The 16,358-nt window shown below is 43.2% G+C and overlaps 1 protein-coding gene and 1 long non-coding RNA gene across 4 annotated transcripts in view; one reads left to right on the top strand and one right to left on the bottom strand.

Annotated features, from left to right (window-relative positions):
* The window catches only part of LOC114687247, a 30,538-nt gene extending 20,425 nt beyond the window's left edge, over nucleotides 1–10,113 (bottom strand). Inside the window, exon 1 of the long non-coding RNA XR_005091046.1 lies at nucleotides 10,052–10,113. This is a non-coding gene — a long non-coding RNA (uncharacterized LOC114687247). The remainder of the gene's footprint in view (nucleotides 1–10,051) is intronic.
* Nucleotides 10,114–10,160: 47 nt separating this feature from the next.
* Nucleotides 10,161–16,358, top strand: part of Crot (carnitine O-octanoyltransferase) — a 48,924-nt gene continuing 42,726 nt past the window's right edge. Inside the window, exons 1-4 of one of the 3 annotated variants that reach the window (XM_037203542.1) lie at nucleotides 10,161–10,248; nucleotides 10,986–11,071; nucleotides 11,923–11,992; nucleotides 13,472–13,607. In XM_037203542.1, coding sequence (XP_037059437.1) covers nucleotides 11,951–11,992; nucleotides 13,472–13,607 — 178 coding nt within the window. In that variant the 5' untranslated portion in view covers nucleotides 10,161–10,248; nucleotides 10,986–11,071; nucleotides 11,923–11,950. Of the gene's footprint in view, nucleotides 10,249–10,392; nucleotides 10,498–10,985; nucleotides 11,072–11,922; nucleotides 11,993–13,471; nucleotides 13,608–16,358 lie in introns of those variants that run through there. The other 2 variants (XM_037203541.1, XM_028862162.2) reach the window with 2 other exon arrangements.

The raw sequence follows: 16,358 nt of genomic DNA, 5'->3' as shown, positions 1-16,358 counted from the left end.
CACAGGTGTCTAGGCTGAGGCCAAGCCACAAATGTTCAATTCTCTTCTGATTGGTCAGCCCAAAGCCGAGTTTGGGCCGCCAAACCATACAATTCCCTGGTAAGCTGGAAGTGTACCACCACAGAAAGTCCCCAACTGCCTCTCCCCATATTACATTGTGATTGGTTGGGTTTCAGGAACTGTCTTTCTGTGTGATAAGTTTTAGGCCTCCTGAAGGCCTCTCCACCAACACAGCAAATCCAAATCAGACCAAATCAGGAAAAGCCCAGGTTTAATGGGTGAAGCATTCTTGGGTGATTCCCTGGCCAGTCAGAGTGGAGACGGGCCTGAGAGATCAGAAGAATCATGTGTCTGTTTTCGGGGATGCTGCTTATATATCCCCTGTGGGAGTAGTCCTGAGCCTCTCTGGGAGAGGAACTGTGTTTGGCAGGCTCTGAAGGGGCGGGTTTGGGGAGGAAAGAGATGGGGAAGGGAGCCGAGGTGGATTTTCCACCAGACTCTTTGGGTATAGAGATGCCAGGGTGCCAGGGGTTGAGGTGGAGCTCCCACCCAAACACTGTGGTTTTCCCCTTTAAAACTGGCTGCTGCCCCATGCTGGGAACATGGTCTGGAGCCAAAAACCTGCCACCTCCCTGATATATCAGCTTTTGAAAATAATTTTTTGTCTTGCTTGAACCCTGTCTTTGGTGGTAGATTATTCCCAGATTCTTGGACCCTCACACTTACAAGTGCTGTGTGTGTGTGTGTGTGTGTGTGAGAGAGAGAGAGAGAGAGAGAGAAAGAGAGAGAGAGAGAGAGAGAGAGAGAGAGAGAGAGAGAGAGAGAGAGAGAGAATATGAGAATGCTTAGAGGTCAAAGGAAAACTTGCAGGAGTAGAGGCTTATGTAGCAGTTTCTTCAGAGGTTAGTCTTACATCTTGGAAGAAAACTTGTTAAGATTTTAGGTATAAAAAGAAAGTAAAACAAGGATATTTTACAACAGAATGTTTGCAAGGATGTAGACCAACAGGCTGTTATAAGGGGAGGTAAACAATTCAAAATAGCTTCAGGAAGTCCCTGAAATTGACCATGTTCACTAGGTTCCTCTCTCCCCAAAAGTAAACAGTAAAAATTTCCAAGAGTCAGTTACAGGCAAGCCCATTCGCAAGGAGGACTCTGAGAGGAGCCCAGCCTCCTGGCAGAAGCAGAGAACAGTAGAGCCACCTAAAAGAGGAAGAGGCCAGCTGAGCTTTCTGGAAGAGGCTCTGACCAGTTGAGTCATTGTGAAAGAAGACTTTCAACTTGTTGAGCTGCCTGCAGGCTGTGCAGTGTGCTCCGGGTGAGCTTTGTGAGCTGTCGCCAGGGCTGAGGTAGGCTTTGGTTGATTCAGCTCTTTTGATTTCTGCTCCTCTCAGTAGACCTCTACCCCATAAACTCTTACGGTTCACCAAGTTGGACTTCGATGGTGTCTGTACTTTGGTCCGTTGTGGGCTACATATCAGGAGTGAACAGATGTCTGTATGTGTGTGTGTTGCATCTCCTAAGGAAGTCTGTCACCCAACATTCTTTCTATTATCTCAGTCTTGGCAGCAAGAACCTTGCTTTACCAGCTGAGCCATCTAGCCAGCCCTCTGTATTGTTTTAAAGTTGCATAGTTCACATACATACAAAACACTCATGCACATAAAATAAAATAAAATATTTAAAAACATTTTTTAAAAGAAAGCTACTTAACTTCAGGGGTGACTCTACCTCATCTCATGGCTGATATAAGAATCCTTACTACAAAGTTTTACAAAAGTCCTGGGTAATTAAAAACTTTATAATTTTAGTTACTTGAAATGAAAGGCGAATACAAAAAATAATGACTCAGAGAAGGTATTAATTGTTTGAGGTGCATGGAAGAATAATATTTCTATGATTTGAACGTGTTCCTCAAATTTCACCTGCTGCAAACCTAATTCCTTCACGGCATGTCACGGGTGAATGAGCGAATGAATGATCCAGGCAGTGGTGTGAAAGGAAGCTCTTTCTTGCTGTTTTGTTCTGCCTTCCCATTGTGATGTCTTGCACTGTCCTGAGTCTCTGCAAAGTTCCCAACAGCAGAAAGACTCCGAAGAAGACTCCAGAAGTGTAAGGAATAAGTTATTCTTCATAAATGACTCTGCCTGAGGTTCTCAGTTATAACAACAGAAAGACAAATGTGACACTTTCTCTGCTGCCTTATGGGGTCTCTTTTTGGTTTAGGGTTATTTTCTGGTAATGCAAGGACAAAAGACAAATGAGAAATTATGCTTAAGTATCCAGAAGTTTTTTGAATAACTCAATAGTCTCACTCTATTTAAGAGAAAATGTGCATGCATTTTTAATAGACAAAGTACAGTATCAAACTTGCATCAATATGAGGCCTGAAACAATTTATACCAAAAATCTAAGAAGAAGTATCTGTGTTAGTCAATGTTCTATTGCTGTGAGGTAAGACTGTCATCAAGGTCTTATTAAAGCATTTTGGGAGGGAGGTTTCAAGACAGGGTTTCTCTGTGTAGCCTTGGCTTTCCTAAAACTGGATATGTAGAATAGGCTGGCCTTGAATGCATAGATCTGCCTGCTTCTAACTCCTCAGTGCTGGGATTAAAAGGCTTGAATCACCACCCCCGCTAAAAGAAAACATTTAATTCGGACTTGCTTACTGTTTCAGAGGTTTAGTTTATTATCATCATGGTGCTGGAGAAGAAGTTGAGAGCTACATCCTGATCCACAGAAAGAGAGGGAGAAAGTGGGCTTGGTGTGGACTTTTGAAACCTCAAAGCCTACTCCCAGTGATATACTTCCTCCAACAAGGCCACACCTCCTAGTCCTCCTCAAATAGTGCCATTTCCTCATGACTAACCATTAAAAAATGTGAGCCTTTTGGAGTTATTCTTAATCAAATCACCACAGTCTCCTAGCTGAAGATAAAGCTTCATCATGTCTGAGGTGCTGGGTTACTCCACCAGAAAGGCAACAAGTTACAAATCACACTTATGAACTGATGTTTTTCTAAATGCTGTATGCAAAACTGCTGTGGGATATCGTTCTGTATGCTGTGAATATGTATTGTTCTGATTGGTTGATAAATAAAATGTTGACTGGCCAGTAGCCAGGCAGGAAGTATTGGTGGGATAAGCAGACAGAGAATTCTGGGAAGAGGAAGGCTGAGTCAAGGGTTGCCAGCCAGACACAGAGGAAGCAAGATGTCAAGGCAGAACTGAGAAAAGGTACCAAGCCATGTGGCTAAACAAAGATAAAAATTATGGGTTAATTTAAGTGTAAGAGCTAGTCAGTCATAAGCCTGAGCTGGTGGCCAAGCAGTTATAATTAATACAAGCTTCTGAGTGATTATTTTATAAGTAGCTGTGGGGCCATGGACTACGACCGGAGAGAAACTTTCCAGCTACACTAAACTGGAACTGTTTGTATTGCTTTAACATTTCATGTTAATTTAAAAGACACAACTGAAACTTGAAAACTACTACTAAAATGTAAGAAATACAGGTACAGGCAGGAATGGTAGTACATGCCTGAAGTTCCAGTTACTTGGGACCAAGGCTGGATCACTTTTGAGCTCATCAATTTGAGACCAGCCAGCTTAGTCAACATAATGAGACCCTATCTTAACAATAAAATACAAAAACAACAAAAAAAGTTAGGTTCAAATGTTGACAAAGAATATGAACTGTGCAATTAGGCAGGTCACCCACAATTCCGTGGGTGAATGTTTGCTGAGATAATATTTTCCAGGTTAGATTTATGATATCATTTTCCTAGAAATTGTTGACTAGCCTCTGCTGGTGGTTAAATATATGGAAAAATCACAGCATGTGGGAAGGGGTTAACCACAATTTTTTAAACTAAAACAAGCAACCCTGGATTCCATTTGAAAATAAGTAGACATCATTTTCATTATTTTTTTTTAGGATAGCTTTATGTCCTAGGATAGTCCTTAGATACCATAACCTTGAATATCATGCAACATATAGAGTATGAGCTTGATGTTATTAATAAATATTCTTACCACACTTTACACTGAATACTTTCATCCTCATATCAATTGTATGAATGAAGATACAGCTGGGTAAGGATGCAAAACAAAACAAAAAAAAAGGAATGCTTCCAGCTCACTAGCAAATTAGATTAGCATAACACACACAAGAAAGTCAATATTTATTACTAAATGAAAAATAAATATTGTATTCTGGAGTCTCTAGCTGCATTGTAAAATTGCAAAATGCTATGTCTTGGAAATGTAAGGGACCCCGAATAATCAAAACAACTTTGAAAAGAAAAACAAGTCTGGAGGTCTCAGACAGACTGTGCTGGATCAGGACAGGCACATGGTCGAATCAAATGCAGCTGAGAGTCCACAGATGGACCCTAACATTTGTGAAATGTTGATTTTGACAAAAGGGCCAAAGAAATCACTGGACAAAGAAGAGTCTTTGTATCAGGTGGTCCTGGGACAAATGGAATTTCCACACACAAAAAAAATCGATTCGTTCTCTCTCTCTCTCTCTCTCTCTCTCTCTCTCTCTCTCTCTCTCTCTCTCTCTCTCTCGTACCCTTTAGGCATAAATTAAGAAAAAAATATAAAACTCTTTGGAGGATATTTGTTAGATAGAGCACCACAAAAGATATTTTAAAGATGGATTAGTTGGACATCATGAAAATAAAAGTGTACTTTAACAGGCACGGTCTTAGTTTTCTTTTCTGTGAGGAGACACCAGGACCAAGGCAACTTATATGAGAAAGAGTTTATCTGGAACTTACAGTTTCAGAGGGTTACTGTCCATGACCAGTATGGTGGGAGGCATGGCAGCAGGCAGGCAGGCAAGGCACTGGAGCAGTAGCTGAGAGCTCACATCTTGATGCACAAATGCAAGATGGTGTGTGGTGGTGGGGTTGAGGTTTTGGAAATCTCAAAGCCCAGCCCCAGTGACACACCTACTCCAACAAGACCACACCTTGTAATCCTTCCCAAACAGTTCCACCAACTGGGAACCACGCATTCAAATATGAACCTTTGAGGCTATTCTCATCCAAGCTACCACAGATATTATCAAGAAAGTGAAAAGGCAGCTCAAGCAGTGGAAGAAAAATATTTGCAAATCATTTATCTTAGATGGGACTTGTATCCAGAACATGTACAGAAAGAGCTATGTTGCTAAAATTCCTTCTCTGGGGAGACATGAACAACATCTGCCCCTCCTCCCAAGATCATGATGGACAGATAGACTATTGTTCATCCAGGGGAACCAATCAATTTGTTAGACTTATTTCCAGAGCAATGAGTGTGGGTTCTGAGTGGAAGCATAGGTGACCAGAGAGCAGCCACCCTGGACAGTCTGCAGTCAGCATGGAAAATGACTCCCCATGGCTGTGTAGGTGGAGCCGCTCCCTCAGTCCTTCCCCGCCTGTACACTCTATCCCTTCGCCAAGGCCACACACAGTTTGGGCAGAACTGCACAAAACGTGTTGCAAGAGAAGACTGGACACTAAGTAAAGGGTCTCACGACCCTCCTGCCCTCTCCTACGAGGGAATGTCAGCAGTCAACAAACCCAGCTATGATGATGTTTTTCAAGCAGACCAATAGAACTCCTGGAGATGATAGCACTGTGGTTCAGAGGGTAGTACTGTACAAAAAAACTGTACTCAACAAAAGGAGGAAGAATAATTTAAGTGTGAGTGAAGGATCAGAAAAGATATTTCTGTAAAAAAGATGTATATATACATCTTGAACATATAATCAATGATGTTAGTGTTTACAGAGATGCAAATAAAAACCTATATATAAGCCATACTCACTAGGCTGGCGGTAGTGAAAATGGCCGTACCAAATGGTATTGTTATCTTACTGTAATCAGGGAAATGGAAAATTATTGGCAGATATGTAAAATGTTACAGCCACTTTGCAAAGCAGCTTGACACTTTCTAAAAGTGTTAAATATAGGATTAATATAACACAATTCTACTCTTAACATATACCCATGCTAAATGAAAACATATATTCACATAAAACTTGTATGTGTATAGTAGGACTATTTTTAAAAATCAAAAGAAAAGTTGGCATGGCGGTATAGCGCTTGGGAAGCAGAGACGGGAAGACCAAAAGGCTCCAAGGCATCTTCCGCTGCTTTGTCAGTTCAAGGCAAGCCTGGGTTACATGAGCCCCTATCTCAAGAAAGAAAATGTTGGGGAGATAGTTTAGTCAATAAAGAGCTTGGCTTGCAAGCATGAGGACCCGAGTTTGAACCCCAGAACCCAGTTAAAAAAAAGACAGGTGTAGTGGTGCACACTTGCAATCTGGGGCTGGGGAAGCAAGTGGAGACAGGAGGATCGCTGGGGCTTGCCAGCCTTGCCTACGTGGAGACTTCCAGGCCAGTAAGAGAGCCCATCTAAAAAGGAAGAGAAGGGCAGATGGCACCCAAGGAGGAACACTATCTAAGGTTGTTCTCTCATACACACATGACGCACGCACCCATACACACATGAACACAAACATAAACACAGAAAATCAAAAGGTGGTAACATTTGCCTCAGGAATGGATAAACAAAATATGGTATATCCATCCATACAATGTGGTATTATTTGGCGTGATAAAATAAAGAAATGCTGTTATAAACTAAAACACAGATGCACCTGAAGAACGTAAGTAAAGGAATTCCAGTTACAAAAGGTCAAATAATGTATGATTCATCTCCTACAAAATACCTGAGTTAGGTACATCTACAGAGCAGAAAGTGCATTGCTGTTTACATAGGGCTGGGAAAGCTGAGGGTAGGGTTGGGTACGAGCAACTGCTAATGGTATTTCTTTGGGGGATGACAAAATGTTCTAGAAATTACATTATGACTGTGTGCTGGTTAGTTTTGCCAACTTGACACAAACTAGAGTCACCTGGGAAGACGGCCCCTCAGCTGAGGAATTGCCTCCATCAGATCAGCCTGTGGACATGTCTGTGGGGCATTTTCCTGATTGATGTGATATGACTTTCTGGCAGGTAGTCCTGAGTTAAGAAAGCAGGCTGAGCAGGCCAGGAAGTAGTAGTATTCTTCCATGGTCTCTGCTTCAGTTCCAGCCTTGGCTTCTCTTACTACAGACTGTGATGTGGAAGTGTGAGCCAAATAGTGCCCTTCTTCCTCAAGCTGGTTTGTTTTTGTTTTTTTGTTGTTTGTTTGTTTGTTTTTTTATTTAAGAGACAGGGTTTCTCTGTATAGTTTTAATGCCTGTTCTGGATCTTGCTCTGTAGACCAGGCTGGCCTCGAACTCACAGAGATCCGCCTGCCTCTGTCTGCCGAGTGCTGGGATTAAAGGCGTGCACCACCAACCGCCCGGCCCTCAAGCTGGTTTGTAAAGAACTAGTAAGACCTCAGGTGAGCTGAGAGACTCTGGGCAGGAAAGTTGGCCTGCTAACAGCTCCTGCAGGCTAGGATCTGCAAGCTCCTGATAAGATAAACAACCTCCACTGGTGTTTGCAGCTGCAGGGGACAGAACAGGAGAGACCTCTGAGCAAAGGACAATTTGCTTCTGCAGAGCTCAGTCTATTTTATTGCCATGTTGTGGCCTCCATGGATCCTGGTCTAAGAGAACTGGTCAGTGTTTTATCACAGGGACAGATGGCAAATTAATATAGACTACATAGTTGTAGATATAGTTAAAATGTCTATTTATACACTTTAAAGGGGGTGATTTTTTGAGTATGTAAATTACATCTCAATAACACTGTCAAAATTTAAATGCTCAGTTTAGCAGTAAAGAACTTGTCTGAGATATAAAAAGGCCATAGTTAAGCTAACACTTCCCCCAGGATTTCATATAAATGAATATCATTAATGACAATCAACATCTATCATTAGGGCTAAAGTGAGTCCATCTGTATGAAACAGTGTGCATGTGCTCTTGAGAAGGAGGATCATTTTTTGGAGGGTCCAGTGAGACAGCACAGTTAATTTTTAACATCATCTATTTGTATCTAGCATCCTTTAGTTTGCTGTTGGCTGTTTCTCAAAATAACCTTCTGCTACCTCTTTTCATTAAAAATTACATCCCTAAAGCCAGCCACCAAGGACTACTCCCTTACCTGGCCACTTCCTCTTCCTGAGGCTCACTACCAAGGTCCAGCTGTCAAAGTACTGAAGTCCAGCAATCAAAAGCCCCTTAGGCTCACCTAATTAACATGCCCAGTTAAAATTAAACACCTCACCATCCCCCTGTACCTTTATAAACCACCATTTTCCTAAGTGTCCCATCTGTCTCCTCTCTATCCAAAGGCAGTCCCTTGTCCTTCTGGGACAAATACTCCTGTCCCCTTTCCCTTGTTCCCTTCTCCTTCTGCCATGTCCTCTATCTCCTGTCTTTGTCTCGTATTCCCTGCCCTCTGTCCCTCTGGGGCAAATAAATCTCCTTTGTGCTGAGAACTTGGTCTTGGGGGTCCTGGGCGATACTTTTCATTTCAGTAAGTATTTCTTCAACTTGCTCCTTTTGGATAAATTTAGGGTAGAGTGCTGTATTATATTTCACTCCATTAAATTCACAAGTCTTATTAGTAAGCTAGCTATCGAGATAGAAATGAGAATTCAGTATCTTACAATTTTTGTGGTCAACTGTATCCAGACTTGTCTGTAAAGGTCTTTTAAATGTGTGGCATATTGAAGAGCTTCACAGTGCTGCAAATGAATGATTTCTATAGACACTTAAACAAGTTATAATCACCACTAGCAATCAATTTTAAGTTTCTGTCCTGCGCTAAGAAAATGCAAGCTTATTAAAGTTTAATCTGAATGCTACAAAATTTGAAATTTGACACCCAAAAATTTATAATACATTTGGAAGGAAATATTTTAAAGAAACTGCTGTTTTTACATAGATTGTCATTTTTTCCTCCATACTCCATGTTTCACTCCTTTTGAGTCCTCCAATTTTCTCTCTTTCTGAGAAGCCACAGTCTTTGTAGAAACACTTTGTTTCTAATAAGACCAGGAAGAAGAGGGAAGCAAAGTACTGCTGTGACGTAGCTCAGTGGCAGAGACCTGTATAAAGGCCTGGGTTAATCCTCATAAGGATACAAGCAAAAACGGAGAATGTGAGTGATCCTAAATTCCTGGCCACCAGCAAACATTCAATATATATAAATTTTTAAAGCGGTGCCGATTTTTTTTTTTTAACTAAAAAAGTACAATGAAGGTTTCTGAGAAGCTCCATCAGTTTAAGAATTCTGTCTTGTAAGCAAGATTTAACATCACCTGGAATGTAATACCATGAGGGGGAAAAGTGATATATCACTTTGACAAGCACACAGAGGTGGTTCAGCTTGATTACATAATACCTCCAGCAAGCTGTACAGGCATGAATCACATTAGCAATTCTGTAGAAAACTGATGACGATTCACACCAAATCCTTCAATGATACACAGCTTCAGTTCAGGGCAGACTTTACTACCAAAAGGAATTCAGAAAGACAGATTGCGGCTTTTAATGTATTAACTGAAATGAATTTTTAAAACCGTGTTGGATAACCAGACCACAGCGTGTAAAATATTTTTTCCTTCCACAAAAATCTAACAGTGGAAGAAATAAACAGTGTATATATGATTAAAATTGAGACAATTTATTTCAGGAGGTAAATGAAAAATGCATTGACCTATGAAACTAAATTAACCTCATAGTCTTCCTCTAGAACTCCCAGATACACTCTGAATTAAAAATGCTACTTCTTGGGCCAATAAAAAACTCCAGACCAGTCCCAAGACTGAAACTTGAACATTCCTGGAGACGCCAAGGGCTTGCAGCAGAGGGCTGGCTGGGAGCTGGCCAAACCAAAAGAGGGCGACGGGCCAAACCGGATCTGTGCGACTGCTTTTCTCTTGCCAGTACACAGGGTAAACAATAATATGCCTCTGTAAATTCTTGCTTGGGCCATGCAAAGGAGGCCCGCACTCACAAGGGGCGGGGCGACTGGGCGTGAGGAAAGAAAGGAGCACAGCGCCAAGCGGAGAAGACTGGGTGAAAACCAGGCTGAGCCATGGGCTTCCTTACCCATCCACAGGGTTGTGCCCGTGCGTGGGCGGAGCCGCCTACATCTCTCTGGACCACGGCCAACCTCCCGCAGCATCCGCCAGGAAGCTGCTTCAGCCGGGACTGCGAAGCCGCTAATCGGATTTTCTGCTCGCGTTCCCGGGGTCCGCAGCCAGGGATGCAACCCGAGCTGGGAAAACCGGCGGGGGCGGCACCAGGTCCGTAGCAGCCAGCCTGGTCTGCCCACCCTTTCCAGGCGGGGTGGGACCCTCGCGGCTTCCCGCCCAATCCCGTTCCCCGACGCGCGCAGGGCGGGACCCTCGTGGCCTTCCGTCCAATCCCGTCCCCCGACGCGCTCAGGGCGGGACCCTCGCGGCTTTCCGTCCGAGTCGGGCTTCGGGGCAGCGCGGGGCTGACAGGCCGGCCGGGCTCGCGGGGGATCGCGCAGGGCTAGGCGAGGTGCGGAGGTGAGCGTTCCCGTGCAGACGGCGCGCTCTCCTTCCCCTCCCAAGGGGCGAGGGGTACTGGATTGCGCGGAGCCGAGCAGAGTCCTGGCGGGTCGGGCGCGGGTGCGGCGTCCGCAGGCGTCTTGCCCTTCGGGTCTTGGGTATCCCCGAGTTGCGCCGCCCAGCTAGCATGTCGGGGTGCTCGATCGGGTGGTTGGTTTTGCTCGTTTCGTGGTGTTTTCCCCACTTGTCCTCATCCACAGTGCGGAGTTGTCCTTGGGTTGGTGGGAGGAGTTTCTGAACTTTGGTTTCTGCTTCTGCTTCAGCCTAGCTTAGCTGCGGGCACCGGAAGGTTCCCTGTGCTCCTTAGGTCCACCTAATAGGTTGCCCGGAACATAGCTAGCTCTGCAGTGACCCAAACTTGCTGTCTAGCAGATGACCATTCTCTGTTTCTCCAGCTTCTTTCCCCTTCCTGATCATTAGTTGAGAGCATTTCTTCCTTCTTGCAGTCACCAGCCTTGTCCAGGTTCCCGTGGTTTCAAATCAGAATTGTTCAAACTCCTGGCAGTCCTGAACACTTCATCTTGGTTTACTGGTATGTGACACTCTTATTTGTTTACTTACTCTTCCTGGGTCTCTTTCCTACTTCTCTGAGTCCACATCACTTTGCTTTCAGGAAATCCACTCTAGTTATTGTAATCGTTTTCTTAATGTCATTGGAATCGTTTAACTTAATCTATGTGGTTGAAAACTTAAGACAACTCTTGAAGAATCTATGATTACCTGCTGCGGGAATTAAGCACCATGGCAACATAAAATTAGTATTCTTGTTCTGGGCTTTGTGGTGTCTATTAAGTGACAAGGAAGTGTGAAGAGAAGGTCTTGCCGTTGCATTAGTTTCCTGTTGCTGTCACAACAGATGATCACAAGCTGCAGGTAAATGAACACAGCTTCTGTAGATCTGAAGTCTGAGTGAGTTTAGATGTTGACCCTGCACAGAATCTCAAAAGGAGAGATCAGGGTTTCTGTTATGAGTCATTTTCTGCGTTTTTTTGGGGGGCGGGGGATCCTTCTTCAGGTTCATTATGTTGGCAGAATTTAATTCCTGCTCACTTGCAGTAGGATTGAGGTTTCCATTCCTGTCAGCACTGTTTGTCTCTGAATTCTTTCCTTTTATTTTTATGTGCATTTGTGTTTTTTTTTGCCATGGGTGTTGGTGTCCCCTGAAACTGGAGTTACAGACAGGTGTGAGCTGCCATGTGGGTGCTGGGAATTGAACTTGGGTCCTCTGGAAGAAGAGTCAGCTCTTAACCTCTGAGCCATCTCTCCAGCCCCTGTCTCTGAATTCTTGAGGTTGTGGATATAGACATAGAGGTGGCAACCTCTCTACCCCAAGGATTCAAATAATTTGGTTTGGTCCTGCCTATTTAAGTCCCTTTTTTGTAGATTAAACCCAGTTGCAACCACAGGAGTAATGATCATCTATCATAAAGACAAGTTCTGGAGACTAAAAAGGGTATGTAGGAGTTGTGGTCATCATTAACAGTTACACCATAATATAGTTGTTTCAGGATGGACTTTTTATGGCATGCTTTTAGGGCATTAAAAAAAAAATCTGATGACTGTATGGTTAAACATTGAAAGATAAAGAGATTCTATTAGTTCCTTGCCTAGAGTTGGATGGGTGTTGGTGGCACACACCTTTAATCCCAGCACCAGGGAGTCAGAGGCAGGCAGGTCCGTGTGAATTTTGGCAAGCCTGGTCTACATTGCTAGTTCCAGGGCAACAGGGGTACATAGTGAGATTCTGTCTCAAATATAAAAAGGATACATTTTGAGATCCAGTGAGATTGATCATTAGATATGGCACCTGCAGCCAAGCCAGATAACCCAAGTACGATCCCCAGGACCCACAAGGTAGACAAGAACAAACTCCTGTAAGTTGCCCTCTGACTTTTACATGTGTGCTATGGCAGCCCACCACCACCAAATACACATTCCCATTTTTTTTCCAGTCAGATGCCTAGGAGCAGATGGTTGGAAGGCGGCTGAGTCTATATTTAGGACCAAGAGCCACATTTCTATTAAGTCTGAAGCTGTTTATCAATATTCAAATGGGATGTAAGTGAAACCATTAAAAAGGAAGAGACTGAACTTTGAGGTCCTAAGATATTAGCCAAAGTAATCTGCCATGCCTTTGTTTCTGATATTATTAACTTTTATAACAAATGAGTAGAATATTTTATTTAACTTTGCTATTTTAAAATAGGATATGAAAGGACAGGAAGTTTTCATTCAGTATTAATTTCTTGTTTTCTTATTTACTGTTTTTATATGAAATTTATAAACAACTTTTTCAGAAATCTTAATTTTTATTTAATACCAGTGTACCCTATTCATATATGGGGTTAGTTTGATTTTGATGAGAATTACCACAAATGTAGAAAATATTTAAGATTGGGTTGTGATACTCAAAGCCAATCTGATTAGGTCCCATGCCACCTGCATAGTTTTAAGTTACATCAGCTTGTCACATGAATTCTTACAGTCTAAAATATTCCATGACCCATTCTTCCACATCTCTGTATTGCTTTTCAGAGTTTCTCAGACCATAATCTTTTTCTACACATCCAATCCTATCCACCTAGCAAGACACTCTGAGGGTCCCTAATGCCCTGTAATGTTGCCTTGTAGAAAGGGAGGGTATAACCTAACGCATCTGCATTTGGATACCCAGAATGACCTCTCAAACAGATGACCAGCTCTGCGATTTCTGCTTTCTTATTAAAGCAGTGTGAAGGCCAGGGAGTAAGCATGCTTTTTGTAGCACACTGCACTGTCTGGTGTTTGATGGTGACTGCTGGTCTCGCTGATGATGCTTTGATTCCTAGTATGTTGAATTCACACTGTTAAAAGTTGATTGTCTTTGTCCAACAAGTTTACAAGTACTTACGAGATTGAAATTGTGACTGATGTTGCTCTTTTTTTTTTTTAGTTTTTCTACTTTGACTATATCATGGAAAATCAATTGGCAAAATCAATTGAAGAACGGACATTTCAGTATCAGGATTCTCTTCCGCCATTGCCTGTCCCTTCACTTGAAGAATCGTTAAAAAAATACCTTGAATCAGGTGTGTTCGTAATCTTCTAGTATAGATTAATATTGATAGTGACAGAAACGATGTCAGTGTGGGTTTAATTGTAGATGCCTTCAGGCTCTTCTTTACAATACGCAAAGCTTTTTAAGTTTTTTCTCCATGGTTTGAAAAGTCTGATAGTATTAATTGCCTGCAGTGTAAGTGTCTCCATCTGCTTGTACAAGTCCCACTTAGGGCAACGATTTTGAAATCTTTCTCTGTGTCTTTCGCTATCACCATATTTGACCTAATATTTCTTGGATCTTGTAGTTGCAGATATTGTAAATTAATTCCTTAAAATAGTTCTACAGTTTGCTCTCTAACACCTGTCCACATTTCCCCTCGAATTCTCATCATACATATAATCACCACTTTAAGTCAGCGGCCACCAGATTTTAATAACTCTTTACCTTCATTCACCTGGCCACGCAGGGTTGAGAGCAGTGGTTCTCAACTTTGTAATGCTGAGACCGTTTAATGCAGTTTCTCATGTTGTAGTGGCCCCCAACCATACAATTATTTTCATTGCTACTCTATAACTATAATTTTGCTACTGTTGTGCATCCTAATGCAAATATCTGTGTTTTCCAATGGTATTGGGCGACCTCTGTGGAAAGGTCATTTGGCTCCCACGGGGGTCGTAACCCACAGGTTGAGAACCTCTGGTTTAGCTGTTTATAAATGAGCCAGTCATTTTAGTTTGGTACCTGTTTGTTACATTTCCACCTTCTTCTTCATTGCTTAATTTTCCCTTTGTATTCATAATTTATTCCTAAACACTGCAATGGGTGAACATTCTTGTATACAGTTAGACATAAAATATTGAGTCAGCTTTCTTTCCTCTTAAAAATGTGCATTGTGGAGCTCTTTTTCCCCTCCTCCCTCCCTTTTCTCCTCCCCATCTCCTTCCCCCTTCTCTTCCCCCTCCTTCCCCTTCTCTTTTCCCCTTTCTTCTCCTCCTCTCCTTCCCCCTCTCCTTCCCCCTCCTCTTTCCCCCTCTCTCTTCCCCACTTCTCTCCCTCTCTTCCCCCTTCCCCTCTCTCCTCCCCTTCTCAATGAGGACGGACTTGCTTGCGCTTGCTGCACAGCTGTCATGCGGGACATTTCATTGACGGCGTCTAGGCAGCCCCTTTTCACTTCTTTCCTGTCTTCTCTCTTTCTTGTCTGCTTTCTTACGTTGCTCACCCTGTGACTACCTGCAAACAAATATTTGACAGGGCAAAACGAGAGCTAAATGTTTTACTTGATTGATTAGCTGAGTGTAGAATTATGAATTGGGTGTGCTTTAAGAATTCTGGAGGCCTTGTTTCTTATTGGAAATACGGTGCCATTCAGAATTTGAAATATGGTGTCATTCTGATTTTGGGACCCCTCCTGCTAAAAGTCATAGTACCTCCCATTACATCTTACCAAATTCGTGTGTACTTTTTTAAATTATTAATTTATTTAACTAACTCACTGATTTCAATTAGTGCTGTGTGGGGCGTTTACCCACCACCCCCACAGCTTCCCAGAGTTTTCTTGAGTGCGAGCAGCAGGAAATATTAGATAGAAGGATTTATAGCGGAGAATCTTGTGGAGATAAACAGATAGAAAATAAAGGATAGCCTCGAGAGGGCCTGGAACCTATTCCAACGGGCCCGGACTGTCTCTGGCCCAGGGTTTTTATAGAGACGCCAAGGGGTGGAGCAAAAGACCTCCTCCCCCAGCACAGCCAAGTGCAGGCCATCTCAGACCCCTGCACTCAGGCCCGTGGTCCTGATCATCCTCTATTCGGACCTGCTGGGTAAAGCCACGAGGAACCCCAGAACGGGCTCCCACAGTGCTGCCTGTATGAGTATCAGTCATCCACCCAGTGGGGCATGGAAAGCCAACTAGATGCTACACCCCTGAAAAAAGTAACTTTCCATCAGCTCCTCAGCTGGGGTGAAGCCTTGGGAGTCCCTCCCGACTCCATGCTCGAGTGAACTCTGGATCTCGTGGAGGTGCTGAGTTCATGAGTTCCTCAACGGTAGTTTTCCGAGGACGGCACTTCCCAGCACTCCATCCTATCCCCTGCTCTTACAGTCACTCCAGCACCTCTTGTCTCCTGAGTCTCGGTGAGGGGTTCATAGAGATGGCCCGTCTGCTGCCAAACACTCAGTCACTCATTCTTACACTTTAAACAGTCCTGAGTCTCTGCATTAACCTTTACCCACTGCAGTAAGAAGCTCCTCGGACCAGGGCTGAGAACGGCACAAATCTGAATATAGTTAGAAGGCATTTGACAGCATGATTATTTAGGAAAGCATCAGTAGGTTGTCTTTGCTAGAGCTTATGATTTCTCTACTGATGGGTTTGATTATATTTACAGGATAAGGCATGGATTTTCTCCTGAGGAACAGGTCTCAAACAGGTCCAGTAAAAAGAGCGGTTACCCCCCATAAATGGTTACCCCCCATAAATGGTCTTGCCTCTATTGCAGCAGTGGTTACAGTGTTGCCTTACAGGTTGGTAGTGTCGCATGCAGAGCCCAGCACTGGATACAGTACTGATGTCTTTCATGTTCCATCAGACTGCACAGTACTTTCCAGCAGTCAGCAAGCTAGCCAGCAGGAAGAGAGTTTCCTGGTCAGTTCATTGGTTTCCCCGTGTCCTGCAGCCAAAGTGTGTGATGTCCTTAGCAGTAAGGTCTTATCATCTAGTCCAGTGGCTCTGAGCCTTCCTAGTGATGGCGCCCCTTTAATACAGTTCTTCTTCCAAATG

Source organism: Peromyscus leucopus, chromosome 3, assembly GCF_004664715.2.
Source record: "Peromyscus leucopus breed LL Stock chromosome 3, UCI_PerLeu_2.1, whole genome shotgun sequence".
NCBI lineage: Eukaryota > Metazoa > Chordata > Mammalia > Rodentia > Cricetidae > Peromyscus > Peromyscus leucopus.
Note: the sequence above shows the minus strand (reverse complement) of the source record. Positions and strands in the feature narration are given on the sequence as shown.